The sequence below is a fragment of the Anas acuta genome, chromosome 5 (genome assembly GCF_963932015.1).
Source record: "Anas acuta chromosome 5, bAnaAcu1.1, whole genome shotgun sequence".
Lineage (NCBI taxonomy): Eukaryota > Metazoa > Chordata > Aves > Anseriformes > Anatidae > Anas > Anas acuta.
Genome location: NC_088983.1, coordinates 2,675,937 through 2,702,988, shown reverse-complemented (window position 1 = coordinate 2,702,988; position 27,052 = coordinate 2,675,937). Strand labels below are relative to the sequence as shown.

At 48.8% G+C, this 27,052-nt stretch overlaps 1 protein-coding gene across 2 annotated transcripts; it reads left to right on the top strand.

Annotated features, from left to right (window-relative positions):
* Positions 1-3,282: 3,282 nt before the first annotated feature.
* On the top strand, positions 3,283-26,772 carry NEMF (nuclear export mediator factor). Of its 2 annotated transcripts, none has more exons than XM_068682215.1 (33): positions 3,283-4,178; positions 4,376-4,479; positions 5,120-5,222; positions 6,152-6,277; positions 6,363-6,511; positions 6,707-6,774; positions 10,093-10,179; positions 11,121-11,197; positions 12,086-12,156; positions 12,247-12,322; positions 13,356-13,418; positions 13,752-13,829; positions 14,202-14,410; positions 15,997-16,182; positions 16,657-16,720; positions 17,237-17,325; positions 17,956-18,059; positions 18,458-18,520; positions 19,475-19,587; positions 20,237-20,294; positions 20,809-20,867; positions 21,323-21,443; positions 21,549-21,822; positions 22,639-22,681; positions 22,763-22,812; positions 23,253-23,400; positions 23,675-23,752; positions 23,829-24,023; positions 24,615-24,647; positions 25,464-25,570; positions 25,653-25,696; positions 25,790-25,869; positions 26,470-26,772. In XM_068682215.1, exons 1-33 carry the CDS (start codon positions 4,077-4,079, stop codon positions 26,545-26,547), a joined length of 3,300 nt encoding a protein of 1,099 aa, XP_068538316.1. In that variant the 5' UTR covers positions 3,283-4,076; the 3' UTR covers positions 26,548-26,772. The 2 variants fall into 2 exon arrangements, with proteins under 2 accessions (XP_068538316.1, XP_068538317.1); XM_068682216.1 differs by having other exon boundaries at positions 3,284-4,178; positions 4,376-4,444.
* Positions 26,773-27,052: the final 280 nt, after the last annotated feature.

Genomic DNA, 27,052 nt, shown 5'->3' with positions numbered 1-27,052 from the left:
CAAAGGCTGCCTTTGCTATCTGAGCCCACTGGCTCCAAAATTTGGTCTCTGTGGGTGCCAGTGAGAGGTGTCTGCAGCATCCCTCAGCCAGACCAGCTTGGAAACAGAAGTGCTGAGGTACTAACAGGCCAACTCCTGGGCTTACCCCTGCCATCAGAGCGGTTCCAAAGACTGTTTATCAATATAGGTGCTTTATATATATAAATATATATATATGTATATGTATAAGTTCATGGGATGTCTGGGGGAGCTCTCTCGGACAGTCCTCTGGCATGCAAAATACACAGGGGAGGTCTCAGATGCCCTGTGAAGGTACTTTTAGATGGTCGTCTATTGCAGCAGTGAACAGATAAAGGCAAGAAGCTCCTGCATTTTATTATTTGCATTACATTTCTGTTATTTTTACGTCCTCTGGGAATCAGAATACTTCATTGCAGCCCCAAGCAGTCACTGCAGCAAGTTGTTTGCCTCTTAGTCTCTCTCCAGTGCCTCATCACAGGGAATTCTGAGCTCTCCCTGGACACATCCTAGAACAGGACCTTGCACTTTTTTTTTGTTCTTTTTCATATAAAGCTTAATGTGGCCATTCTAAAGCAAATTATTTCATTGAATCTTCACTCAAAGAGCTAAGTTTTGCTTCTTGCAGTCTGTGCTCCTCCTCTCCTGGGTGCTGTGGAAGCTTTAATGCATCCTGCTGCCACAGAGAGCCCGGAGGTGCTGGTCCCTGTGTGATGGAGAGCAGAGGCAGCAGGAGCTGCGGCCAGCCGGGCACGGTGGCTTGTGCCTGTAATCCAAGCGCCGGGGAGGCTGAGGCTGGCGGACGGCTTGAGCCCGGGGGTTCTGGGCTGCAGGGCGCTGTGCCGAGCGGGCGTCCGCGCTAAGGCTGGCATCGATATGGTGTCCTCCAGGGAGCTGAGGGGCACCAGGTTGCCTAAGGAGGGGTGAACCGGCCCAGGTCGGAAACGGAGCAGGTCAAAGCTCCCGTGCCGGTCAGTAGTGGGATCGCGCCTGTGAACAGACCCTGCAGCGCAGCCTGGGCAAGAGAGCGGGACCCAGCCTCTTTTGGCACCTTTCCCCTGCCTGACTCTGCGCTTGGCAGCTCTGGGACTGTCCATCCTGGGGAGCAAGCACAAAAGGGTCAAGTAATACTGGTGTGGGACAAGCATCTTCTGCAGATGTTTAACCTCGCTCATTCATGTGTGCTCACGTTTTGGTTATGTGCGTAGTGGTTTCTTGCAGCAGTGAAGGGTCACAGTTCAGGACTCAGCCAAACCTAGGGATCCAAATAAATTTGACTATGAATGTGGGAAATCCCAGGCAGTAGAATTTCCCATCATGTTTCCATCTCAGAGACCCTGCAGACCTGCAAGTCAGCAAATGTCCCTTGAGCACAGTCAGGTTAGGCAGCCTGCTCCACGCTGATTCCAGGCTCCCAGGAGTGTCTCATTAGCCTCCTCCCTTGGGTATTTGCTGTCACAGCTCATTTGTGTCCTCAGCTCTGAGCTTCCCACTCTTAGGAAATGAATCGAGAAGCCTTTCTCTGTAAGAGAAAGCGGGGAGTGGGACAACTCTTACCCCCTCTCCCTCTGTTCAGTAAATGAAGCATATTGAGGTGTCCTGGAGACAGAGCTCCCCAACATGCTTATTTTGGCTTAAAATGAAAGCAGAGCATCACGTCGTGCCTCTTCTGGCTCAAAATGAGAACTCTGGGCTTTTTCAGCTGCTTAAACCTACTTGGGCTCAGAAATGTCTGTCCTGTGTACTTTATGATTAAAAATCCCTCCATCCATTTTCAATCATAGATTACACGCAGCACAAGGCCTGTCTCTCAGTTCCCCACTGCCACTGTGTGGCCAAGCAGAGCCCGTACAGGATGGATGTGGAGGAATCTGCAAAAGGCTTGAAACCAGCCGGGCACGGTGGCTTGTGCCTGTAATCCAAGCGCCGGGGAGGCTGAGGCTGGCGGACAGCTTGAGCCCGGGGGTTCTGGGCTGCAGGGCGCTGTGCTGAGCGGGCGTCCACGCTAAGGTCGGCATCGATATGGTGTCCTCCGGGGAGCTGGGGGGCACCAGGTCGCCTAAGGAGGGGTGAACCGGCCCAGGTCGGAAACGGAGCAGGTCAAAGCTCCTGTGCTGATCAGTAGCGGGATCGCGCCTGTGAACAGACCCTGCAGCGCAGCCTGGGCAAGAGAGCGGGACCCAGCCTCCTTTTGTGCCTTCAGGATGCCTGAATGGGCAGCAAGGGATTGGGATTTGATTTGGGAACGCTGCGGCACGAGCCGCACTGACACACTGGGGAGTCCCAGCCAGGAGAGGGGAGAGGGGCATGTCACACGGGGGGCTTTCTGAAAGGGAAGAGAGGAACATAGGGGGAAAAACAGGCATCTCTAAAAGGGGGAGGAGAAGGATTTTAGGGGGACTTAGAAGGATTTTAAATAAATTTGCTGATCAAGGAGATGCTGCTGATCCTCCGCTAGCCCCCAGCTAGATCCTGCAGCGAAACACTGGCAGCACGACCCCAAATGGTTGTGCGAGAGGCAACGAACCCAGGCCTGTGGCAAGGAGGCAGAGGCTGTACAGATAGGATTTGCTTCCTTTGGGGCAGGTCAGAGCCCCTCCAGCCCTGGGCAGTGCCCGGCTGTGGAGTGCCTTCCTCAGGGCTCGGTGGGGCAGAGCTCCAGGAGTGCAGCCAGCTTGTTGCTGGGGGGGCAGACTGGCAAACGGTGTGTCACTGTTTTTTTCTGTATTTATAGCTATCACTCCAAGCATTTTATTTTATTTTATTTTATTTTATTTTATTTTATTTTATTTTATTATTTATTTTATTCTATTCTATTTTATTCTATTCTATTCTATTCTATTCTATTCTGTTCTGTTCTGTTCTATTTTGTTCTGTTCTATTTTGTTCTATTCTATTTTGTTCTATTATTTTATTTTATTCTATTTTATTTTACTTTGTTAGGGTTGTTTATATTTCCCCTGTGAGAGTTTGGGGTCCTTCCAGTTTTCACTACCTGAAAGGAAGGTGTGGGGAGCTGGGGGTCGGCCTCTTCTCACAGATAACTGGTGACAGGACTAGAGGGAATGGCCTCAAGTTGCACCAGGGCAGGTTCAGGTGAGAAATGAGGAGAAATTTCTCCTCAGCAAGAGCAGCCAAGCATTGGGACGGGTTGCCCAGGGAGGTGGTGGAGTCACCGTCCCTGGGGGTGTTTGAGGAGAGGTTGGACGTGGTGCTTGGGGACGTGGTGCTTAGGGACGTGGGTTAGTGGTGACAGTGGTGGTAGGGGGTGGTTGGAGCAGGTGATTTTGGAGGGCTTTTCCAACTTTAATAATCCTATGATTCTATTTGGCTAACGGCTGAACTTCTGGGAGACAACACACGGATTAACAAGCGGCTCTGTGAGGGAGAGGACGCCCTGCTGCGGACATCCTGAGGGGCTGGGGGCACCATTTTCCCTTCGAGGCTGAGGGGAACGTGGGGCAGCGGTGGCCGGGCGCGGTGGCGCACGCCTGTAGTCCCAGCTGCTCGGGAGGCTGAGCCCGCCGGATCGCTTGAGCCCAGGAGTTCTGGGCTGCAGTGCGCTATGCCGAGCGGGCGTCCGCGCTAAGGCCGGCATCAATATGGTGAGCCCCGGGGAGCCGGGGCACACCAGGTTGCCTAAGGAGGGGTGAACCGGCCCAGGTCGGAAACGGAGCAGGTCAAAACTCCCGTGCCGGTCAGTAGCGGGATCGCGCCTGTGAATAGCCACTGCAGCGTAGCCTGGGCAACACAGAGAGACGCGGGCTCCTTTTGCTGCCCAGGGAAGTGGTGGAGTCACCATCCCTGGAAGTCTTTAAAAGACGTTTAGATGTAGAGCTTAGGGATATGGTTTAGTGGGGACTGTTAGTGTTAGGTTAGAGGTTGGACTCCATGATCTTGAGGTCTCTTCCAACCTAGAAATTCTGTGATTCTGTGATTAATTCTGTGATTCTGTGATGATTCTGTGTTTATTTTTCTGTGTTTCATTGCCGGGCCCGCCCGCACCGTTTTTCCCCTGAGGCTCGCCCGCCCCCTGGAGCTCCGTGAGGCGGCGGCGCATGCGCAGCGGGCCGGGCCGAGCCGGGCCGGGCCGGCGGCGCCATGAAGGGCCGCTTCGGTACCATCGATATCCGTGCGCTGCTGGCCGAGCTCCGCCGCAGGTACGGCACCGGGGGGGGACACACGGCACCGGGGAGGCACCGGGGGGGGCTGTGTGGGGCCCCCAGCCCCTGCCCGGGCAGCCCGTGCCCCCCCAGCCCCGCCGCTGCCTGAGGCGCCGGCACGGTTCCGTGTGGTGTGGTGTGGGGTTGTGCTCGTAACGCGGCCGTGTTTGTTGTTTTTTTTTGTTTTTTGGCAGCTTGCTGGGAATGAGAGTGAGCAATGTTTACGATGTGGACAACAAGACCTATCTCATCCGGCTGCAGAAGTAAGAATCGCTGTGACTCCCCTTACCCGGTCGCTGTGTGTATGGAAACTGTGCTTTTTGTACACATGGCCTTGCTGCTGGCAGGTGTTTCACTTTTCTGACCAGTTTTCAGTGGAATCCTGTCATTTTCTGCTAAAACTCAGTAACTTTTACTCTGGAAGGCCCTGGGGGTAGCATACATAGGGTTGTGAAACAAGCAAAATGCTGCAGCAAAGGTAGAGAAGGCCCCAGCACTTGCCCTAAAAGCACGCAGCCATCCCCATTTCTTTCTGTGGGGAAGTAGGAGAGGCGTTCAGGAGGGCAGAGCCTCAGTTCTGTAGTGATATTAATTCCCAGGCCAGGTGGTGGGGATGGCACACTGCTGTCCCCAGCCTGTCCGCTGCATCGTGTCTCACCTGGGCCCAGCATCACCTCCTTGCCTCCAGTTGCACTGGGGGATTTCGGACTCCAAAACCATTTTTCTTGGCCCTTTGTCTGTAAACTTAACACGTGGGCATCCTTTTGCGGTCAGCGTGGCTGCAGCACTGTTTGATGGACTCCAGTGGTTTTGGTGAGTGTTTTCTGCAGGTGATGTGCTCCTGGCTGTGGTGCTTTGGTCTCGTCCCAGTGCAGCCTGGTGTGTAGCACGAGGTGGCTGTTTGGGTACCAAGTGGTAAATCTTTATTTTGGTAACAGACCCGACTGCAAGGCCACGCTGCTGGTTGAGTCTGGAATACGGATTCACACGACGGAGTTCGAATGGCCAAAAAACATGATGCCATCCAGCTTTGCAATGAAGGTAAGCCAACCTGTGTTTTCATTTAAAAAAGAAAGTTGTTAAAGAAATAATGTTATCGTGCTGTCATTGGAAACAAGAAAATACTAAAAGGGTTTGCCTGGTGGATCCTGATCGGACAGGTGGCTGAAGGTGAAGAAGCAGCACATGTGGCCTTAGGATCACGTTGTTGATTCTCAGCACCCAAAACAATGAGCCTGTACGTTTATGAAGACTGGTGTTAACCTGCAGAACATTTTTGGTGCCACCCAGACCTGTCAGAGTTTGCTGCAGTGAAGTCCTTGTCATTCCAGTTGGATTGTCCAAATGTGTAGGTCCTGGGCACAGCACGCTGCATTAATAGAGTCCTTCTGTTCGCTCTGCCAGACTCTGAGGGTTCAGATCTTGGGGCAAGCTGTTGGGCTGCATTCCTCTAGGTAGGTCTGTGGGAATGCAGCCCAAGGGCTGTCTCACAGGTCAGGTCTGCGTAGCTTGCCACCTCTGGATGTGGCCTCATGGAAATGGCTCCCCAAAGACTCTCTTGGGAGGCTTTCCGTGTCCTTTGTTGATGCAGGGTTAATCCTGAATCTCTTTGTAATACAAAGTCTTTGGACTTTAACTAACTGCTCACTTGTTGAGGTGACGTAGATGACCTTGCTTTGAATAATGGCTGAACAAACAGCAGTTTTAATGGCAAAAATCACTTAATGTAAGAACCTGGAACAATTGTATTATCTATAAATATCAAGGTGATATTATTTTTCCTAAGAGCTGCCTTACTTTTGTATTATTGGGATTGGGATTTTTGTCTTTCCAGTATTTGTATTCAGAAAGAAGCGGTCGGTGTTGTAGCAGGGATCAATAGCTTAGAAAACCAACAAATATATTTCAGTGTAAAACATCACAAGCAGGGCCCTTTGCATCGTCTGACAGATGTTCTCTGCTCTTGGCAGTGCCGTAAGCATTTGAAAACCAGAAGACTGGTCAGCGTGAAGCAGCTGGGTATAGACAGAATCGTGGACTTCCAGTTTGGGAGCAACGAGGCTGCTTATCACCTCATCATCGAGCTGTACGACAGGGTGAGTGCGAGGCTCCACGTGCGTTCCCTGCAAGCGAGCGCTCGAGCATGGCCTTGGTTGATGATCCCCTGGGGTGTTCTTGCAGGGCAACATCGTCCTGACAGACCACGAATACCTCATCTTGAACATCCTGAGATTTCGCACGGACGAAGCAGATGATGTCAGGTTTGCGGTTCGGGAGCGATACCCGGTGGACAGCGCAAAAGGACCTGCACCTCTGCCAACCGTGGAAAGGTAGCTGCTTTTAGGTGGTGTGTGTGTTGGAATAAACCCCAATTACTGTGCGAAAAGTACTCTATCTGTGGGTATTCTTTTCACGTACCGCAGCCATTTTGCACTTCTTCTAATACTGAAAATGTTTTGTTGCTTCTAAGCAATACAACGTGATCTTAAAATCACGTTCTTGCAACTCTTTATTATCTTTTGCAGGTTAACTGAAATAATATCAAATGCACCCAAGGGGGAGCAGTTGAAGAGGGTTCTTAACCCGCATCTTCGTAAGTAATTCTGTTTCACTTGGAAATGAAACGGGGGCAATGTGTGTCCTGTTTTGATGATACTGAATATTTGAGTAACTTCAAGCTGTCTTCATTTTTTGAGGTTGTTGGTGACAGCCTGCTTTTATTTATGTTTGAAAAACAACAAAAAATGAACCCTTTGAAAACAGATTTTTTTGTTGTTTTTGATTCAAAGCAAGCTGCACAATGAGCCTTGCTGTGATCCTGCAGGGATGAAGGCCTGAGAACAGCTCTGTTGGAGCAGTGATTTGATGCATTTTGCCCAGCATCCTGTCGGTGGTACTGACCAGGAGGTGTTACATGTACAGGCAGGGCAGGGATGCTAGGAAGTGGCTGGGGAATGCCAGTCCCGCAACCAGTACTGGTGTGGTAAAACCAGCACGATTAATCTGGCTGGCTGGGTGTTCTCTGGTAGGCAGGCAGAGCACCCTGTGCCCCAGTTCTCCTGAGCACAGAATAGATGTGACTGGTGTGACGTGATGAGGACAAGCTTGTTTTATTCTGCTGATTCTGTTGATGCAGGGTGCCTGGCAGACACCCCTGAGCAGCTTAAATGCTCTGATTTGCAGACCAGAGTATTGCTTTCCCATTTCTTGATTCCCCTTTTCACCACCTTTGTTCCTTTCCTTCTCCACTGTGGCCTTCTCCTAAATAAACAACCTGCTGCCAACTGCTTCCTCCCACTGGTCCCAGTTTTGTGCTATCTTTACCCAAATCTGGTGCTGTGATTTAGGTAGCCTCGGCCTTACAGCGTCACTGATCTGATTGCTCAGGCACTGGTGGCCTGGCGAGGTTCTGCTCTCTAAAAGGGCTGCGATTCTTCCCTCCTGTGAGCTTGGCCTTTTCTCACACCTCTTCCTTAACCACCTGTGAAACCCGACCATCCCTCTGGGTTTCAGTGTAACTTATTGTGCTTCCCATGCTGGGAGCTCTTGTGTCCAGGGGTTTCTGATGTTGTGTTCTGCAGTTCCTCACATCTTACTCAGTCGGCTTAAACTCGGGCTGGGGCCTGGTCCTTAGCCTGTAACCCTAACAGAAACACTGCTATTTCCCCAGAACAGCCTCTCAGTCCCAGTACTTTTATGTTTTAGAGACTTATAGGCAGCACTGACCAGCAGGTATCCTTGAATTTAATAGCCTGGGTTGGATTTTTCTTCCGTGCGCTTACCCAATCTCTTTTTGAGCCTGTCTGAACTTCTGCAGTGTCCTGTGCTGCGGACTTGCACTTGCTTTCATACCAATTCTGCACCACTCGTTTTATGTCCTGGTCGTTTCTAGGCTGACCAGCTCTTTAATGTTTAGCCTTCTGAGTCTTTCCGTGTACAGAATCTGTTCCAAGCCTCTGATACTTGTCCTTCTCTTCACTTTTTCTAGCTCTACCTATTTTGAAATGGAGTAGATGAAAGCATTAACATTAAAAATAACATTATTAAAACATTAATAAATAATAAAATAATAAATAATAATAATAATAATAAATAAATAATAATAAAATAATAATAAATAATAAAACATTATTATAACATTAAAAGTGGCAGAGCACCACAGATTGATGCTATGGCGTGGTTTCCCTCGTTCTAGTCACTGTTCCTTTCCCAAAAGTTCCCAACACACAGCTTGATGTTTTTATGTTCACTGACAGTGGAGTTTGTTGCAGAGCCATCTGTTGTTCTTGCTCCCAAGCAGAAATGTTGGTTGGGTTCTGTTGCTGCACATGGAAAAGCAGGACAACCTTTCCTCACATACATCAATTTGTGTTGTTTTACAGTGAGTTTCTCTCTCAGTTATTTAATCACCAGTGTTTGTCTCCTCCAGTTCTTCACGGCTTACTGTGGTCTTTCTTGCTTAGGCAGAATTTGCTTTGTCACTGGGCTTTGTTCAGGGGCACACGGAGCAGCGTGGGCCCTAGCATAGGTCCCTGCAGAACTCTGCTTCCCTCCTGGAGGGAGCTGACAGCCTGTGCCTCCTCTCTGGTTCCTGACTTCCAGCCAGGAAGGGGCTGGTCTGTTACTTGATGGCATCGTGTCATCTCTGAGAGCTTTGGGATGAGCTTTGCTAAATGTTTTCTGGAGATCTGAATAGACTGTATCTGTTCGACGTCCTGTGTCTGTGTCTTCTTAACAGTCTGGTAAATTTATTAGGCGAAATGCAGAACTGTGGTCCCTCTTCTGTATCTAGTACAAAGCTCTGCTAGTTCTAGGCTTTAGGCTAAAAGAATTTAGAATATAATAGTTTCAAGACCAGTTTGTGCTGGTGTGGATGTTGAATTCAAGTGTTTTGTCTCTTACCGTGTAGCTCTTTAACAGTGATATTTCATTCAGTTTTTGTGGGTTAATGAGAGAAGCTCTCTGACTACCTATGCCATTAAACAGTTGGTAACGATGTCTAAAATATTAGTGTTGACCTTGTACCCTGGTGTGGCATCCAGCTGGGCAGACTGGGTGGCTGAAATCTGATTTAGCTGTTCTGTGCCCTGCCTTCATGGTCTCTTGGCTGTCCCACTGCCTGTTGGGGTCACCTTCTGTGAGGCCACGTGCATCATCCTAAGCTTGGTGCTGCCTTGTCCCAGTGATTTTCATCTTTCTTCATTTCTTTTTTGCCTGTCCTCAGTTAAAGGTGGTTTTCCAAGGGCCCAGCTTGTTTCTTTGTCTTAAAGCATCTTAGAGGAGGATCTTGTACCTGTTTTCATTTGCTGCTTCTCTGCACCCTGTTCAAATGGGGCTCCATCTGTTTCCGCTGCCCCTCAAGTTTCACCTTTAGCTTTGACAGCTTTTCCCCACTTCTTTCCTTGAAGCTACACAGCCTGTATGACTTCACCCTTTGTGCTACCTTGTCCCAGACCAGGTGGTTTTCCACCCTTACTGGGTTTCCTACACTCCTCAGTTCTTTTCCTACCCCCTTTTAAATTTTTAAAAGCTTTATTTTGTTTAGGCCGACATGAAGCCCAGCCTTCCTGAATATCCTCATTCAGTCCTCGACCTTTCCCACTTCCAGATGAACCTAAGCATCCCTGAGTTTGTAAAACCTCACACCATAAGCTGAGACCTGTCAGCTCTGCCCACCAGTGAGCATTTCTGAGAGCCACTGTGAGAGTCCTGGTAACCTGCTTGCCATAGATCCTGCCTTCTGAATTCAGGACCACCATGCCTTTGCTCTCCCTGGTCTCTCTAAGGATTGTGACTGTAGTTTCCTGGCTGTATATTGTTGAAACACTTCTTATGATTTCATTGTGAACACAGTTTTCATGGAGAATCACCTCTATAAAATAACTCTTTTTTTTTTTTTTTATCTCTATAGCTTATGGAGCCACCCTCATTGAGCATTGCCTTATAGAAGCTGGATTTTCTGGTTCTGTCAAAATAGATCAAAATCTGGAAAATAAAGGTACGTAGAAAATATGTTTTAGAGGCTGTACATATTTGGTCATTGTCATGTCTGGGTAGTATATGGGTAGTATGAGTAATCCTTAAACCTGTAGTTCTGACCTCATGGTTATACACTGTAATGTTCTTAGGTTGGGACCAACCTTCTTCATATCAAAACTCTTGAAATAGAGCGTAAGACTCCTCCTATAGTCTCAGAGGTTTTATGAGACACTGCCTTAAACATCAGATGAACTCTGGCTAGGTAAAGGGATATTTTATAAGAATTCTATAGGGAGGAGTTGGCATCAAAGTCTTCCTTTGGCTATAACAGACATGGTGGGGATTTGATAAAGCAGGGGCTTTACATTTATTGCAAAATTTCAGTCAGAAAAGAAAAATAAGACTACAGAAAAATCAAATGTCCTTTATATTTGCCATAAATCAAACAGATTTTTTACTTTGTACTATTTTATAGTGCTGCAATAAATCGACTTTATAACAAACAGCTTACAGGAACTGGTTTATGCTTTTCTCTGCAGTTTTATTTTATAAACTGCTAGCATTCAGATGGTCTTTCTTCATGGAACTTGAAATATGTCTTTAAAGTGCATATATATATATTTAAAAAAAGAACACCTTCCAAACATAAAATGTGTACTGAAGCTCCTGTTTAGAATGAATAGTAATTGCTGAAGCAATTACTGAAACAATTACTAAAAACAGGGTGCAGGATATCTGCAGTTTTATTTTTTAGCCATACTGGGATCCTACTCTTAGACTATCTGACAGGGCCACAGCTGGAGCTTGCTGTGGACATGGTTAGGTCGGACAGGCTGCTCCAGGCACTTAGAAGAGCTGATGCCTGGGTCTTTTGATTTGCTGTTGTGCTAGGTTTATGTAACAATATCTTTCTGTTCTAGGTGTCTTAAAATATTCCTCTCCTCCCCCCTCTCTCTTTAGAAAATATTGAAAAAATACTCACTGCTTTGGAAAAAGCTGAAGAATATATGGCACTAACGGATGACTTCAGCGGAAAGGTTGGTCTCAGCTGGGCAACTTGGTTAGCAGTCACGCAGGAACTGCAGAATTAAACTAGTGGGCAGTTATTGTTCACAATGTGCCTGTTCTGGGGTTACCAGCTTCAGGTTTTGTTCTGGGAGCTTGTGCTCCTGGTGGTGTTGGGTAATACAAACAACCTCCTTGCACACAATGTACAGCAATTAAATAATTTATGAGCAGGTGATGTAGGTCCTAGGAGAACTGCACTTGTGCTCTGATGGTAGGTAACGCTGTTCTGCCTGTCAGCCCTGCGTTTGTGTGCTAATTTGTAGGGTGGATTCACAGAATGTCTGGGGTTGGAAGGGGCCTTAAAGACCACCCAGTTCCAGCCCCCCCTGCCATGGGCAGGGACACGTCCTGTTACATCAGGTTGCCCAGGGCCTCTTCCAACCTAGTCATGGACACCTTCAGGGATGGGGCAGCCACAGCTTCTCTGGGCAGCCTGTGCCAGGGCCTCACCACTCTCTGAGTGAAGGATTTCTTCCTAACATCGAATCTAAATCTCCCTTCTTAGTTTAAAACCATTGCCCTGACCCAGGTGCAGCACCTTGAACTTGGACTTGGTGAACCTCATTGGGTTCACGAGGGCCCAGTTCTCAAGCTTGCCCAGGTCCCTTTGGATGGCTTCCCTTCCTTCTCTATCGACTGCACCACTCAACTTGGGCAGTTCTGAGGTTCCTAAAATAAGTTCACCTTTTCTGGAGGAATAAGATGTCACGTTGCTTTTGCCATAAAGTCTCCCAGCTAAAGTGAAGTACTGTCTCGTGCTGATCAGGAGGTCAGCACCTGAAACTGGCTGCTTTGCCAACTTAAAGGGGATCATTTTCAAAGACAAATGCTGATGTCATATTTATCCATTCCTTTAGGGTTACATTATCCAGAAAAAGGAGAAAAAGCCGAGCTTGGAACCAGATAAACCCGCAGAAGATATCTACACGTAAATATCTGAAATGTTTATTTCCTGTTTTTCTAGTCTGCATAACCTAAATTAGTTTTCAGGTGATAATATCAAATGTGTATTTTACAGATATGAGGAATTTCATCCTTTCTTGTTTTCTCAACATTCAAAATGTCCGTACTTGGAATTTGACTCATTCAATAAGGTACAGTGCTTTTGCTGATGCTGTACTTAAGTGCTTTAATTGACTGATGCTAAGAAGAGTAATTAAAAAGCGGTGCAAAAGTTGATAGTGAAAACATAGAGCTTGGAAAAGGTGATTAATTTTATGGATAGAAGTTTTACACATAAAAGGCCAAATAAAACAGGGCCTTTAGGCTGCTGTTGAGTGGTGCTGTCTGCTGGCTTGGTTAGTAGGTCCTGCAGCTGAAATGATGGCACGTGGCACTGAATTTGGGTGTGCATGGAATGTGCCAAGCTGTTAACCCGGACTGGTGACAGCCAAATGTTTTGTTAGTGGAGAGTTCAGATGCTGAGCTCTCACCAGAGATGAGCTTTCACTGCAGCGACCCCTTTGAAAGCCCGAGGCATCTGGTTTAGTGTTTCCTTGAGTGTTGTCCTTCCTGGTCCTTGTTAACATTATCTGGAATCATTAACTGCGTGTTCCTAACCTTGATCTTCAGAGTTCCCATGTTACTTTCCTGCCCTGCTTCCTGGCTGAATTTCTGTCATCTCCTTCACAGCACTGATGGTCTAAGCAGCCTTAAAACCTTCCTCTCCTTTTGTTTTAATCAGTGTTTGGGAACGGGAGCGTCCCATCAGGGACGGTTCTTAGGCTTAGTTTCTAGGATTTCTGTATTTTATTTTTTTTAACTGACCTATTGAAGCAGCAGGGATTCAGGGCACACAGGTCTAGAATTGTTCTGCAGATTAAATGGCTGCACACAGTATGCAACAGCAGGTTCCTTTTAATCATTTCTTAACAAAAAATGAGGGTCCAGCTTGGCCAGCTATTTTCTGTTGTGTGTGGCCCACTGTTTGTAGTGAGACATAACCTAGAGTGCCTTGCTGAACTCATCTCAGGCAAAGGTGAGCTGGAGGAAGTTGTTGAACCCCATTTTAGCATGTCTCTTCTTAGTGCTTTGCAGTCAGCTCTTGAGGAAAACCTCCTCTGCCTGCTTGTTGCAGGTATCAGTCAGTGCAACTTGGAGATCTTAAAAACTGCTTTTCTCTTGTAGGCAGCAGATGAATTCTACTCCAAGCTAGAGGGACAGAAAATTGACCTGAAAGCCTTGCAGCAGGTATGCTCTCACCCGGGCTGGAACAGCTGAGGTGGCTCTCTGAGCTTCAAATGCTTCTTTAGGGCCCTTGGTCTCTGTAGCTTGGGGTGGGGAAGGTGGTGTTTACTTATTTGTGGTACGGAAATGATGTGGTACAGATTTCAAACTGCATAATGCAGCAATTGCTTGTATGCAGAGTTGAAGTAACAACAGTACTTTGGAAACTTTGCGTCTAATGCTGTTGTGTTTTTCTTTGTTGGAATGCTGTACTGAGTGTCTCACAGGGATTAGATGATGAGATGATGTCACATATATATAGATATAATATTTTTCCATTTTACTTGTCTTTGAAAGGAAAAACAAGCATTGAAAAAACTTGAAAATGTCCGCAGGGATCACGAGAACAGGCTAGAAGCTCTTCAGCAAGCTCAGGTAAGACTGGGATCTTTTTAACAAAGAAGATGCAAGATGTTTCTTTAAGAACTGTACCTGCTGGTCACGATTGCTGTGGCCAGTGTTAGAACCCACAGCGACGCCTTCTGTTGTCAGTGAGCACCCTGTACCCCCCAGGGAGTCTGGGCTGGCCCAGTGGGTCTCTGCTCCCCTACAAATGCTCTGTACCTCTCTTGCCAAAGTTTGCTTGTGCAGCTCTGCTTGCAAGACACAAGTTGGCTATTGCCTCTTGTGATCAGTTCTGTGCCATATTTGAATTCTGTCTCAATATTAATTACTACTATTACTTTTTAAAATATTGCCTAGTATGTGTTTAGCTTCAATGGGTGTAAATTTCTTTCTTACCTTAAGGAAGTTGATAAGATCAAAGGAGAACTTATAGAGATGAACTTGGAGATCGTTGACCGAGCCATCCAGGTGGTCCGTAGCGCCTTGGCCAACCAGATAGACTGGACAGAGATTGGAACGATCGTTAAGGAAGCTCAGGCACAGGGGGACCCCGTTGCAAGTGCAATCAAGGAATTAAAGCTTCAGACAAATCACATCACGATGCTGCTGAGGTGAGTACGTTGCAGAGCACGTGTACCAAGTGTGAGTAGGACTGACTGCGTGCTGGGAGTTGTACTCCCACCATCTTTTTAGCTTAGGAATTGTTACTGAAATTTTCTTTACTGAATACAATTTTTCTTTACTGAACTGTTACGGATGTTTTCTTAACAACGTTGTGAAGAGAACATAGTTTAGTGGGCTTTCTTTTTTGCTTTCAAAAATAATAATTTGGTTACTGTAATAGCTTTTGTTTTGGTATTTTTAGTCTGGCTGACTATATCCTAAAATATTGGAAGGTGTCCTAAAAGCAGCAGTATAGGTCCCAACCATTGTATTGCTCAGCAGTTAACTGTGTACGTTTTATTCTGCTTCCATCTAAAATCCATGTGAGATCCTGCCTCTATCAATGGTGGAGGCAGCTCACTGAAAGGATGACAGCTCAAGGCTGCAGCTGTTGTGAGCTTCACGTTTGGATGCTCATTGCTGTGGAAGTCCTGACAAGAGAGCAGGCAGTGAGACCGTATCTGGAGTGTTTTTAAAAAACATTTGATACTGTGTCATGATTCCAGAGATTTAAAAAAAAAAAAAAAAAAAAAGTTAGAATTTCTTTTTTGTAGCTAGAACTTTGGGTATGAAAGCTGTAATGTTGCAAAGTTAATTACAAATTTTTAGTTACTTCATTTTCAAAAATGTTGCTATGTGAAGTAAACTCACTTTCAGGAGCGAGGTCTGTTTGCAGCTGTGACCTCTGTCTGTCTCATTAGCAGGTAACAATCACTGCGCTGATCGACCAGCTCAGTCAGTCCCCCAGTTGTTGAATTATGCTTCTGTAGTACAGGAGACTGTGGAGATGTCTTTCCTTTTACAAAGGACGTTATTTTATGCTCCTCCATTGCCTTTTGTTACGCAGACAGCATAGCCAGGTAGAGCAGGATTTAATGTACTGGTGAGAAGCAAATACAAAGCCATCTGATGTGTGCTCAGCATAACTGCTTAAAAACAGTGGCACGGATATTTTGGGCCCTGCGTGAGCGAGGAGGATGGCCCAGGTGACCTCCAGAGTCCCTTTCAACCTCAGCCATGCTGGGATTCTGCAATTCTGATTATTTTTTTTAAAGGTTTTAAACCAGTGCACTGCTGTGCTGTTCCCTGAGTCACTGTGACAGCACAACTGCTCTCTTTTCATGTGATCAGGCATAACATTGTGCGTTTCTTTACTTCATGCAAGTAGATCTTCAGACTTGTTCTTTGTTTTAAGTTTGGCCTTTTCGTTAGATTGGTAGTGTGGATGTGTATCTTTTGATAGAAAAAGCTGCCTTGGAAAATGTCACTTCCTTGGATTGGGAAATGTGACCTCTTTATTTTGTGCTTTTGTTTCCTTTTTTCTCCGAAGTGTGGTTTACTCTAAGATACAAACCTGTGTGCGTTGCATCCTGGAGCCTTCCTGTGGCTGCATGGTGAAAATGGTTTCATAGTGAAAAGGGTTCTTTAGGCCATTTCCAGTCCTCATGAGAGACGAGAAGTAAAAATGCATTGCACTATGGTTAAAAAACAACTGTTTCTCTTATCTCAATCACATGATGTCATGTTTTTTTAGGAACCCGTATGTGTTATCTGAAGAGGAAGAAGAGGAGGAGGATGCTGATTTAGTGAAAGAAGAAACAGAAGAGCCAAAGGGGAAAAAGAAGAAAAATAAAAACAAGCAGTTGAAGAAGCCTCAGAAAAACAAACCGTCACTGGTCGATGTTGATCTCAGTTTGTCTGCGTATGCCAACGCCAAAAAGTAAGGCTTACAGAAAACTGTGCTTTGCTGGTAGAAATTTTCTGTGTGCCTTCAGTTGGTGGTGGTAACATCATAGGAAAGGCTCTGTGCATAGCTTTTTAAAAATAACAATGGAAGTGGGTAGATGCCCTGAGTTTAGGATGCGCGTTTTCCTGGTCCTGTTATCTCAGTGTTGTGGCTGCTCTCCAGCTATTGCAGCGCTTTAATTTTGAGTACAGTTCTGCACAGTGACACAGAGTGGCTGCTTCTCGTCACACAGCAGTGCAAACACCGTGTTCCTTCAGTCTCAGAAGGGAAGTTTCACAATTTGGTTGCTTTTCTCAGGGAAAGGCCAAACTAAAGATCTGAGCTAGAAATACTTCGTCAGAACCGAACTTTAGTACAAATGTAAAGAACCCTGAGAAATACATCATATGTCCTAAAAATATTAGAAATCCCAGCATGTTAAATCATAAACAAGCTTCTCTTTTGCAGGTACTATGATCACAAGAGACATGCAGCTAAGAAAACGCAGAAGACAGTAGAAGCTGCAGAAAAGGTATTTTTTTTTTTCTCATTTTTAGATGATAATTAAAAGCAAAGTCCCTGTCACTGATAAGTGGAAAATCCTGATGTAGTTGAGGTAGTGCTAATGAGACATGAAAAGTGGGGGGAAAAAAACAGCAGCAAGGTTGTTTTATTGTTAAGCTCTTAAGGTGACTGAATAGAGGATTGAAGACCTCTCCTGTATTGTTTTGTTAGCATTATGAACACTTGAGACAAGTGCCCGGTGAAGGTACTGACAAACCAGTAATTGCAGTGACAGGGGTGGAAAATCAGTATGATTTTCCATATGATCAGATAGCTGATAATCTTTTCAGGGGCCACTTACGTGGGGCAGAGATTTATGAAGATTTTAGATGTGCTTTTGTGCCTTAAGAGAATGCAGGCTGTATGTGGAGCCTGCACTCTGGAAAAAAAAATAGAGAAACTTCTCCCATCTTTCCTGTTGTTTGGTTAGCAATTTTATGATTCCTGTGCTGGCTGATCAGGGTCATGCTTTCTGTCTAAACAGGCGTTTAAATCAGCTGAGAAGAAGACAAAGCAGACGCTGAAGGAAGTTCAGACGGTTACCACCATTCAGAAAGCAAGGAAGGTCTATTGGCAAGTACAGTTTTGTTGTCATTGTCTAACGTGTTGTGAGCATGCATCAATTTAAAACACCTGCGTCAGGCTGACTTCACTGGCTGAGAAGTGGAGCTAAACTCTGCACCTCGTATCGAGTCTCTTTACAGCTGCTGCTTTAAGTTGTTGGCTTGATCCCGTTAGAGCCTTTGTCTGGAAAAGTTCCTTTCAGTGGAGCTGGACTTAAAATTTAGCTGAGTTTCTGGCTTTTAACAAAGCTAGGAAGATGGGTTTAGTAAAACTGGGGAACTTGGCTGTTACTTTCTGGCAGCTCAGCATCTGTGAAATAGTAACAGTAGATCAAAAATGTTTCAACAAAGCTTTTTATAGTCTAATAAGTAAATTATTAAAATAAATAGGAGGCAGCTGGACTTGGTGGTGACAGTATTTATTTCATCTCAAAATACTGTTGGCAGTGATGTTATATTTGTACCGTGTCTTGTTTCCATGCCACAGGCATGCCAATGGTAATGACACTATTTGTAGTGTCTTTTTATAAGCAACAGATACTAAGTTGTGTATTCTCAGACTTTGACACAAAAAAGTACCTCTGGAACATTCTGCTAGCCCAATGTGGTTTTCCCCCCATGGATTGATGTAATTTGGCAGGTTTGAGAAGTTCCTGTGGTTCGTCAGCTCGGAGAATTACCTTGTCATTGCTGGGAGAGATCAGCAGCAGAATGAGATAATTGTAAAGCGCTATCTTAAGCCAGGTGAGCATGACTGAGCGGGGTGTATCAGCTTTCTGTCTCGTTTTCCAGTTGTCTGAGAACGACACAGCAAGGTCTGCCTGGTTTGTTCTTAGCTCGAGCCTCAGGTAAAGGGGCTTTGGTGCTGGTGAGGCCTGGAGGCTGCGTGTGTGTTGTTACTGGAGGGCTGGGGGCGAGTGGACCCTCCAGCGCTGCAGGACAAGTGTCTGTTAAGGAGCAAAGGAGCTGATCCTTCTTGGGGCAGCTGGGGAGGATTAAAAGACTTCCAGGTCCTCTTCCCATCCTGCTCCTTGCAGACAAAAGGGCTGTTTCCCTCTGAAGCTGGGAACCTTTTTTACCTTAGCTCTACTGACCTGTGGAATTACCCTGTACACGACTGATTCGAGTCACTTCTTTTTCAGGGGACATATACGTGCATGCTGACCTCCATGGAGCCACGAGCTGTGTGATCAAGAACCCGACAGGTACGTTGTGGGGCTGCTGCAGGGGCTTGGAGGGATGTCAGGGCCCTGCAGGCTGGTGGTGTCCTCACTGCGTGGCTGCGTCCAGCCCTGCGAGCTGCCTTCCCCCCACGCTGCAGCACCCAGCTCCAGCAGATGGCTCAGTTAGGACGTGAGGGGCATCGCTGCCTCCAAAATCAAGTTGTTATCAACTTGATGGGGGACCAGCTGTGCAAACCTGCCTGTGCCCCAGTCCCGGGAGGTGGCAAAAATTGGCCTCGAGCTGTGAGCAGCGCTGCTCCTGCTCCCTTGCAGAGCTGAGGGAGGAGCAGTGGCAGGGCTTCAGCTCCTGCTGGGGAGCTGTGAAGACCAGCTGGTGATGCTGCTTATCATAGAACGGTTTGGGTTGGAATGGACCTGAAAGATCCCCTAGTTCCACCCCCCCTGCATTGGTAGGGACACCTGCCACTAAATCAGGCTGCCCCCAGCCCCATCCAGCCTGGCCTTGAACACCTCCAGGGATGGGACATCCCCACCTTCTCTGGGCACCCTGTTCCAGTGCCTCACCACCCTCAGAGTAAAGAATTTCCTCCTCATATCTAATCTAAACCTCCCCTCTTTTAGTTTAAAGCCATTCCCCTTGTCCTATCACCACACTCCCTGACTCCCTCTGGCCCCAGAGCTGGGTGCAGGGCTCCAGGTGGGGCCTCACGAGAGCAGAGCAAAGGGGCACGATCCCCTCCCTCTCCCTGCTGCCATGTTGCTGCTGGTGCAGCCCAGGCCATGGGTGGCTTTCTGGGCTACAAGCACACATCTTATGTTGAATTTCTTCTCAACCACCACCCCCAGGTCCGTCCAGCTTAGCCACGTGCCCCTGGGAAGGACACGTTCTGGATCGGGGGGCGTGTGGAAGCTGGGGAGCCTCATCTGTTGTGTTTGTAGTTGATTTAACTGGTGTGTTGGCTGTGACTGTTGCAGGGGAACCCATTCCTCCGCGGACCCTGACGGAGGCAGGCACGATGGCCTTGTGCTACAGCGCTGCCTGGGATGCCCGGGTTGTCACCAGTGCTTGGTGGGTCTCCCACAACCAGGTAAGGACACCCGAGCGTGACCTGTGCAGGTGGAACATCCGAAGGAAGTGGTGTGGGGCTGCAGATGGAGTGTCTCTGGGGGGGAACTGATGGATGGGGATGAAATTCCTGTTCCCTGATACCAGTCCTTGAGTTCTCCCTGGCTCTGCTGCGCTTAGGGCAGGGTTGGAGGAGTCACCTCTGACCTGATGTGACCACAACAAGAAATATTGCAAGCTTGGCTTCTTGATACCAGAGAGGAAGCACTTTCATTAAAGAGGAATTTTCTTTTTTCTTTTTTTTTCTCAGTTGGGCTTCTAGCTTGTGCATTAGCTATGGTCTCAGTCTGCTTCCAAGCAACTCCACTCTAAGGGCAGAGAGATCACGTTAAACTGAAGGTCGAGGTGCTTTCTGTGTTCTTACTGCCTCACTAGCCCAGGTCCTCACCCAGGACTTGTAAAATCATTGTGTGATTGAACTGAAACATCTCTTAGGAAAATATCCTACAAAGGGCAGAAGGAAACCCTTGGGTACAGAGTCCTCCTACCGAGCTGTTCCCATAAGTTAAAAATGTGTCTTGCTTGGACGTTGCTCCTGCTAGTGCTGTTATTGCACAGTGCTGGTCTCCTCTTACAGACACTCTTTATAAAATCCGTATCGTGCTTTTTAGGTTTCTAAAACTGCACCTACAGGAGAATACCTGACCACTGGAAGCTTCATGATCCGAGGTGAGACACAAAGGAACTGTGTGACTTTGACATTAGGCATTTTCACAGAACCACAGGCTGGTTTGGGCTGGAAGCCCACCTCACAGCCCACCTAATTCCAGCCCCTGCCATGGGCAGGGCCCCCTGTCCCAGCCCAGGCTGCCCCCAGCCCCATCCAGCCTGGCCTTGGGCACCCCTAGGGCTGGGGCACCCCTTTTGTCTGAAGATGCTGTGCTGTCCCGTGGTGGCAGGAATTCAGCTGAGCTGTCCCCCTCTCTGTGGCAGCCGGCAGATCCCGATCTTCTCAAAGTGTCCCGAGCAGTTTGTAAGGAACACCGGGTGCTGCAGCGTCTGCAAGCTGGACCCTGGACAGCAGATCGCTAGCTGAGTGTTTCCCCTGTTGTCATCCAAGAGCTAGAACAAGCCTTGGTGTAATTTCTGGCAGCCTAAAGCCTCTAATAAAAAGGAGTTTTGAAAAGGCATCGTTTAACACTGCTGTTAAACCTCTTCATGAGAATCTGCCTTTGTTTTTCAGGGAAGAAGAATTTTCTTCCACCTTCATACCTGATGATGGGCTTTAGCTTCTTGTTTAAGGTACTGCTTCCTCTGTGCACATCCTGCTGGCTTTTGCAATTTGTTTTGAGCTGTGGGAGACTTAATTTCTAGTCTTTTTTTCCTCACTGGGACAAATCCCATAAAATGTGTCTTGCTGAAGGTTACTCTCCTCGTATTTCCATTTTTCCCTGTCTTGATTTAAAGCAAACAGACCCTGTTACGAACTAGCAAACTTTACTGTCTGCGGGATTTTTATATGTTTGAAAATGTGTGTGTTTAGGGAGAGTCTGCTGGTTGTGCAGCTGCCTCCTCGCTAGCTGTGCTTTCCAGGTTGTCAGACTGAGGTTTGAAGGTGCTGGTTTAGTTTTCTGCCCTTGGAACTGCAGGAAGCGTTCCAAGGGAGAGCATAAAGCTGAGTCGGGTGTGCTCTGCGTGGGCTGGCGAGCTTTATCGGGGCTGGTGCTGGCCTAACGTGGAGGTGCCCCTGTTGGTAGGTGGACGAAAGCTGCGTTTGGAGGCACCGAGAGGAGAGGAAGGTCAAAGTACAGGATGAGGATCTCGAAACGGTTTCCAGTAGCGCCAGTGAGCTGGTGTCGGAAGAAGTGGAGCTGCTCGGTACGGTGGGTGTGATGTGGGCTCTGTGTGCGCTGCTGACAAGCAGACCTGGCTGCCTCGGGCACTCCTAACGTGAGCTGTGTTTTCCTCACCTGTGCACCGTAGAAGGAGGGGACAGCAGCAGTGAAGAAGAAAAAGCAGAGTGTGAGGAAGCACCGGAAGATGTGGAAGCCGTGCCTGAGAATAATCGGGATGAGGGCGTTGCTGACCTCGACCAGGGCAGAGCAAACACCCCTCCTGCGCCGGAGGGGGACTCCGAAGAGGACGATGGTGAATCTGAGGATGAAGTGGAACATCCAGAGCCGAAGAGTGAAGTGAAGGAAGAAGAGGTAGATTACCCAGACACAACCATCGACCTGTCGCACCTTCAGTCTCAAAGGTAAGTGAAGAAGCAGCTGCGTTTCTCAGCAGCGTGGGCCCTCTGTGGAATCTCCACACTGTTAAAATGCTGCCGAGGGCAGGGCTGTGATGAGATGCCATCAATTCTTTTGGTACGGGCTGTCAGGGTGCGGGGCAGTAACCCTGTACCGTGCTAATCCTGCCGTGCTGCGTGCCATTTCCTGCTACAAGGTGCTTCTTTGTGGGCTGCTTGCTCTGCACCCCCCTTCCTGAAGCACACACGCAGCTGCTTGCTCCCTGCCTGGGGGTGTCTGGCTCCTTGGCCGCTGTTTGTTAGTCCCCGTTCTGGCCTCAGCATCCCGTGACTGCCCACGCAGTGATTTTGCTCCTCGGGAGATGGTTGCCCCCCTTTTTTTTTTTTTTTTTCTCTGAATTGCCGTTCAGCCCCAAGAAACTGAGTCATGGGCTGCTGTGCAGAGCTGGTGCTGAATTACTGCTCTGCGTGTGGCTGTGAGATGAGCTCATCTCCACGTGCCTCTGGAAATGGAACTCCTCAGAGGATGGAAGGCAAAACGATGGGGTGGGTGGAAGCCGGCAGCTCTCCCAGGGAATGCCGTGGCCCATCTGGGCTGTGCACACAGGGAGCTCTCTGCCTGTTCTGCGTGTGTGCTTCGAGGCAAGCTGGCAGAGATCTGAGGGCTTGTTTGTCAGCTGCATCCTGGCATCGCTTCCCTTCTGCTGGAAATGTTAAGATCTAGAAAGCTGAAAGCAATGTGCCCAGGCTGGCTGGTGGTGGTGCCTGCAGGGTTGAGCTGCTCCTCATCCACTGACCAGCTCCGTTTTGATCTCCCCACAGATCCCTGCAGAAAATTGTCCCCAAAGAGGAAGAACCCAGCTTGGTAAGGCCTCAGTCCAGGCGTGTGGCAAAAGCATCAGCTGCTGCTGGACGTGGTAGGCTCTAACTGTGTTTCCCTTCTTAGAGTGACAGCAAGTCCCAGGGGCGAAGGCATCTCTCTGCCAAGGAGAGGAGGTGAGAGCCTCAGTGTTTGGGGTGAGGTGAACGCCTCCTCCTCGTTTCCTCCTCCCTGTGAGTGGGATGTGGGGTCAGCCTGGTCTTTGTCACCAGGAAACCTGGAAACCCGCAGCTGTCAGAGCTGTCAGTGGTCAGCCAGCAGCCGGGGGGGGTGGGAAGCTTTGGAGATGACTGTTTGCATGTGGGGGTTCCTGCTCCAGCAGCTAAAGCCTCCCTACGGAGAGCCTGAACAAGAGGGAAGCTTTTCAGCTTGGCGTTGCTGCCATCTCTGAGGAGGAGGCTGTGAAATGTTCTTCTCCAAGTGTGGGTTCCCCCCGTGGAGAGCAGCCTGCTCCGGCTGACTCACCAGCACTGGTGGGAGAGCAGGAGCTGGGAGGAGGAAGGGGGCTCAGCGAGGCGCCGTCACCCCGGGGTGCTCTTGTCCTTGTTCTCCTTAGAGAAATGAAGAAGAAAAAGCAGCAGAATGACTCTGAGAACATGGAGCCACCCGAGGAGAAGCAGAAGGAGCCGGAGCCGCAGCGTCCCCCTGCTCCCAACGCCACCAAGGGTGTGCCAGCCCCTCAGCCCATCAAGCGGGGCCAGAAGGTAGGCAGGGAGCAGCACTTGCCCCAAGCTGAGCTGTTACCACGTGAAGTGTGGGCTCGTCTCCCGCACAGGGAGAAGTTCTGGGTTTCTCTGTGTGGTCCCTGGCTGCCTGAGAGCTGCAGACTCTTGGTGAAACTCAGTTGCTAGGGATTGCTCTGAAAGAGCTTTGGGAGACCTGAAAGGAGCACGCTTGTGGGGTCAGCGTCTGGTTCTGGGTGGCTACAAAGCGCTGCAAAAGTCGTCGTTTCTAAAATTGTTGTGTTTTCTTCTCCAGAGTAAAATGAAGAAGATGAAGGAGAAGTACAAGGACCAGGACGAGGAGGACCGGGAGCTCATCATGAAGCTGCTGGGGGTGAGTGAGGGGAGCTCTGCCCCCCCTTGGTGCACTCAGGGCGCCGGCTCCAACCACCTCTCGTGTGCAACCGCAGTCTGCAGGCTCAAACAAGGAGGAGAAGGGGAAAAAAGGGAAAAAGGGGAAGACGAAAGAAAGTACGGTGAAAAAGCAACAGCAGAAACCCAAGTCTGGACATCGCGGTGCTGGCGGCGGCAAGGAGATGCTCCCAGGAGGAGTCCTGCTGCATGAGTCCCAGGACCCAGCCCTGGAGGAGCAGCAGGACGAGAAGGTGAGCGGCGTGCTGGCCTCTCCTCGTGTGTCTGCTGTTTTTCACCCACTCTCATGACCCTCCTGGTGCTGCATAGTGCAGCTCTTGCTGTTTTTGGGGCACTGATGGAGAACAGCGTGCCTGATGCCATCCCTCTGGGAGCCCATCGGTTTCAGGCAGCAGCACAAAACCCTGCAGCAGTCTGTGTGTGTGCATGCTGAGTTCCCAGCACAGCCGAAATGAGGCCTGGGGAGCAGCTCGCCAGGCTGCCAAGGATTCAGATAAATCGATCCTCCCACTCGGTGCAGCAGAAGTGTCCCTGAGCTCTCCCGATCTGTTGCTGTGAGTCAGGATCTGAATCACAGCCCAGCTCTCTCCTCCCAGTTTGGCATGTGCCAAGCTAATGAGAGTTTTGAAGGAAATCGTCCTCCCCCACCTACACGAAACCGCTCTTTCTACCTTCACTTTCAAACGAGTTGAGCTGTCTTTGCGGTGGAAATTTGGCTTTCTGTGTCCTGCTGCTAAAAGAATTTATTTTCTCCGGGGACTTGGGGAGAAAAAAGCAGTTGTGTGCTCATTTCAGCTGTGATGTCTCCTTTTCTGTGTATACAGGATGACCAGGAGCAGGATCAGCCAGGAGTTGAGGTAAACGCTCTCGTCTGAACCTCCCGTATGCGCTGAGGAGGGGGCTTGGTCCTGCTGGAAGCTGGAGGGCCCCGCTCTAGGGACACGCCTGGAGCCCTGCAGGCTGCGGCTGGCACCGAGGCTCCCACCCTGAGCCCCTCAGAAGGGTTTGGTTCTGCTGATTTAAGTCCCCTTCATGCCCAAAACGTCTGGAACCCAGCTTGCTTCTGTCTTTTTATATCTCACACTGCTCATCGTGCACATCCCCTATGAAATTAGGGACTGGAGGAACTGGAGCTCGTCCCCGTCTTCGCCTCTGACCTTTTGCACCCCCAGCAGGGTGGCTCTGGGCTGGAGGACACAGCGTGACGTCGGGGTTAGGAGGTTGTTTAAGTGTAAAATTGTTTCAGAGTGCTCTGTAATTACAGGCTGGGCGTGTTGCCCAAGGCTGGAAATAAGTTCATTTCTTTAAATGTTTTAACTGAGGAGGGTAACGGTTGGCTGTAGGGGGAAGCTTTTGGTGACCTTGTGAAGATGTAACTGCATTTGGGGGCCCCCTTTGGGCCATTTAAAGCTAAGATCACTAAGATGTGATATTAGCAATCAAAGCTGGTCAGTAATGAGCTGTGGCTTGCTAATTAATTGCCAGCGAAGGCGATAAACCTAAATTTAGTACATCCTGGCAGCCCCATAGCTGTAATGGGGCAATTCCAGCTGCTCCTGTAGCTGAGCTGGAAGGGGCGACCCTGCAGCCACACCAGTGACAGAGGTGGGTTTGGGTGCCAGTGCTGCTCCCTGCTCCTGCCCCGCTTCCCCAGAAGTTCTTTGCCCCTGCAGGAGGCCGTGGCTTTGCTGGACTCCCTGACCGGGCAGCCGCACCCCGAGGACATTCTGCTCTTCGCCGTGCCCATCTGTGCTCCCTACACCGCGATGACAAACTACAAGTGAGTCGCGGCGCCTCCTGGGGGAAAGGTCCAGCAGAGGGGCGCCTGCTGTCTGACTCACAGAGCCCTCTTCTTTTCAAAGGTACAAAGTCAAGCTCACGCCAGGCACCCAAAAGAAAGGAAAAGGTAATGATTCAAAGCAGTTCCATCCTTCTCGGTGCTTTACCTGTCGAAACCAGAATGTTTGTAGAGTTTTAAGTCTTTCCCGTGGTTTTACAGCTGCAAAGATCGCCCTGCATAATTTTATGCAGTCCAAAGAAGCTACTGCAAGAGAAAAGGATCTGTTCCGCAGCGTCAAGGTGACTTTCTTTACATACTTTCTCTTGTATGAGTCTAAGAGCAGCAGAAAAATGTCCACTGGTGCCTATTTGGGGGGTAAATGCTTCAAAGAAAGTTGTTGCTTTTTTTTTCTGGGGGGGGGAGGCTCTGCCAGCTGCTGCCCCCTGCCCCTTGGTGCTGCCCCTCCTGGCTCTCAGTCCCCAGCGGTGGATTTCTCAGCTCATGTCCATGCCTGCAGGTTGCTGGGCAGCCTGCGCTGTTCGGTGACAGGAAATACTGAAAAGCAGCAGCCCTAACGCTGACTGGTCACGGAACTCTGCTAGAAAAAACACAATTAATGGTTAATGATCTTGAGGCAGTGTCCAGGGACTTGCTGACTCAGCCCCCCCATCCTAATGGAGCCGAGGGGTGGAAGCTGCGTGGAAACCCATTAAAAGTTTCCCGTTAATAAACTGGAGGGAGAGACCAGAAGCCTGACGTCAGCCCTGTATTCTGAGGGGAAAGGCAGCAGAAACGGGCACATCAATCCGTGCCACTGGCCTCAGAAACGCTCGCGGGGGTGAGGAAGGTATTTGTAAAAGCACTGCTGTTATGCTCAATTCCTCATCTTTGTTGTGTAGGATACTGACTTGTCAAGAAATATTCCTGGTAAAGTGAAGGTATCCGCACCCAACCTGCTGAACAGGAAGAAGAAGTGACCTGGGGCTGGAGCTGTCGCCCCCCAACTGGTGCTGTGCAGTCAGGAGCTGCACCTTCAGCCTGGGAAGAGCCAGCCCTGGCCTGAGCGCTGTTCCCCTGACTGAATTCAGCTTCTGTGGCAGTGAGACGTGGACCAGTTCCTCCACTGGGGGCTGGATGGACTCTGACAGCTCACTGAGATAAACAGCAGAGAAATGTGCGAGTAAATTGCTGGCGTTGGGTCAGTGCCGTGCTGTCGAAGTGTCTCTTCTCTTGTGCTTTGAGTTTGGAATCTCAGTGTTCTTTCCCTATAGCTGTGGGCAAAGGCAGCCCTTAATTTACTCCTAATTCACAGCATTGCTCTTCTGTTTCTCCCTAATCTGGACTGGGGGTCCTAGTGGAAGCAGGAGTGGTTCAGGGCAGAGTGCTTTACTTGAGGAAAGACAGAAGGATGTTTTTTCCCCTAACATACCCTCAGCTGCCAGGAGATAAGAAGCCCAGTTCCAGCTGTAGCCATTTCCCTGC

Coding starts and splice junctions, on each gene's coding strand:
- NEMF (XM_068682215.1), top strand. CDS start 4,077: ATGCGCAGCGGGCCGGGCCGAGCCGGGCCGGGCCGGCGGCGCCATGAA. Junction 6,278..6,362: donor TCATCGAGCTGTACGACAGG/GTGAGTGCGAGG, acceptor GTGTTCTTGCAG/GGCAACATCGTCCTGACAGA. Junction 10,180..11,120: donor TCAAAATCTGGAAAATAAAG/GTACGTAGAAAA, acceptor CTCTCTCTTTAG/AAAATATTGAAAAAATACTC.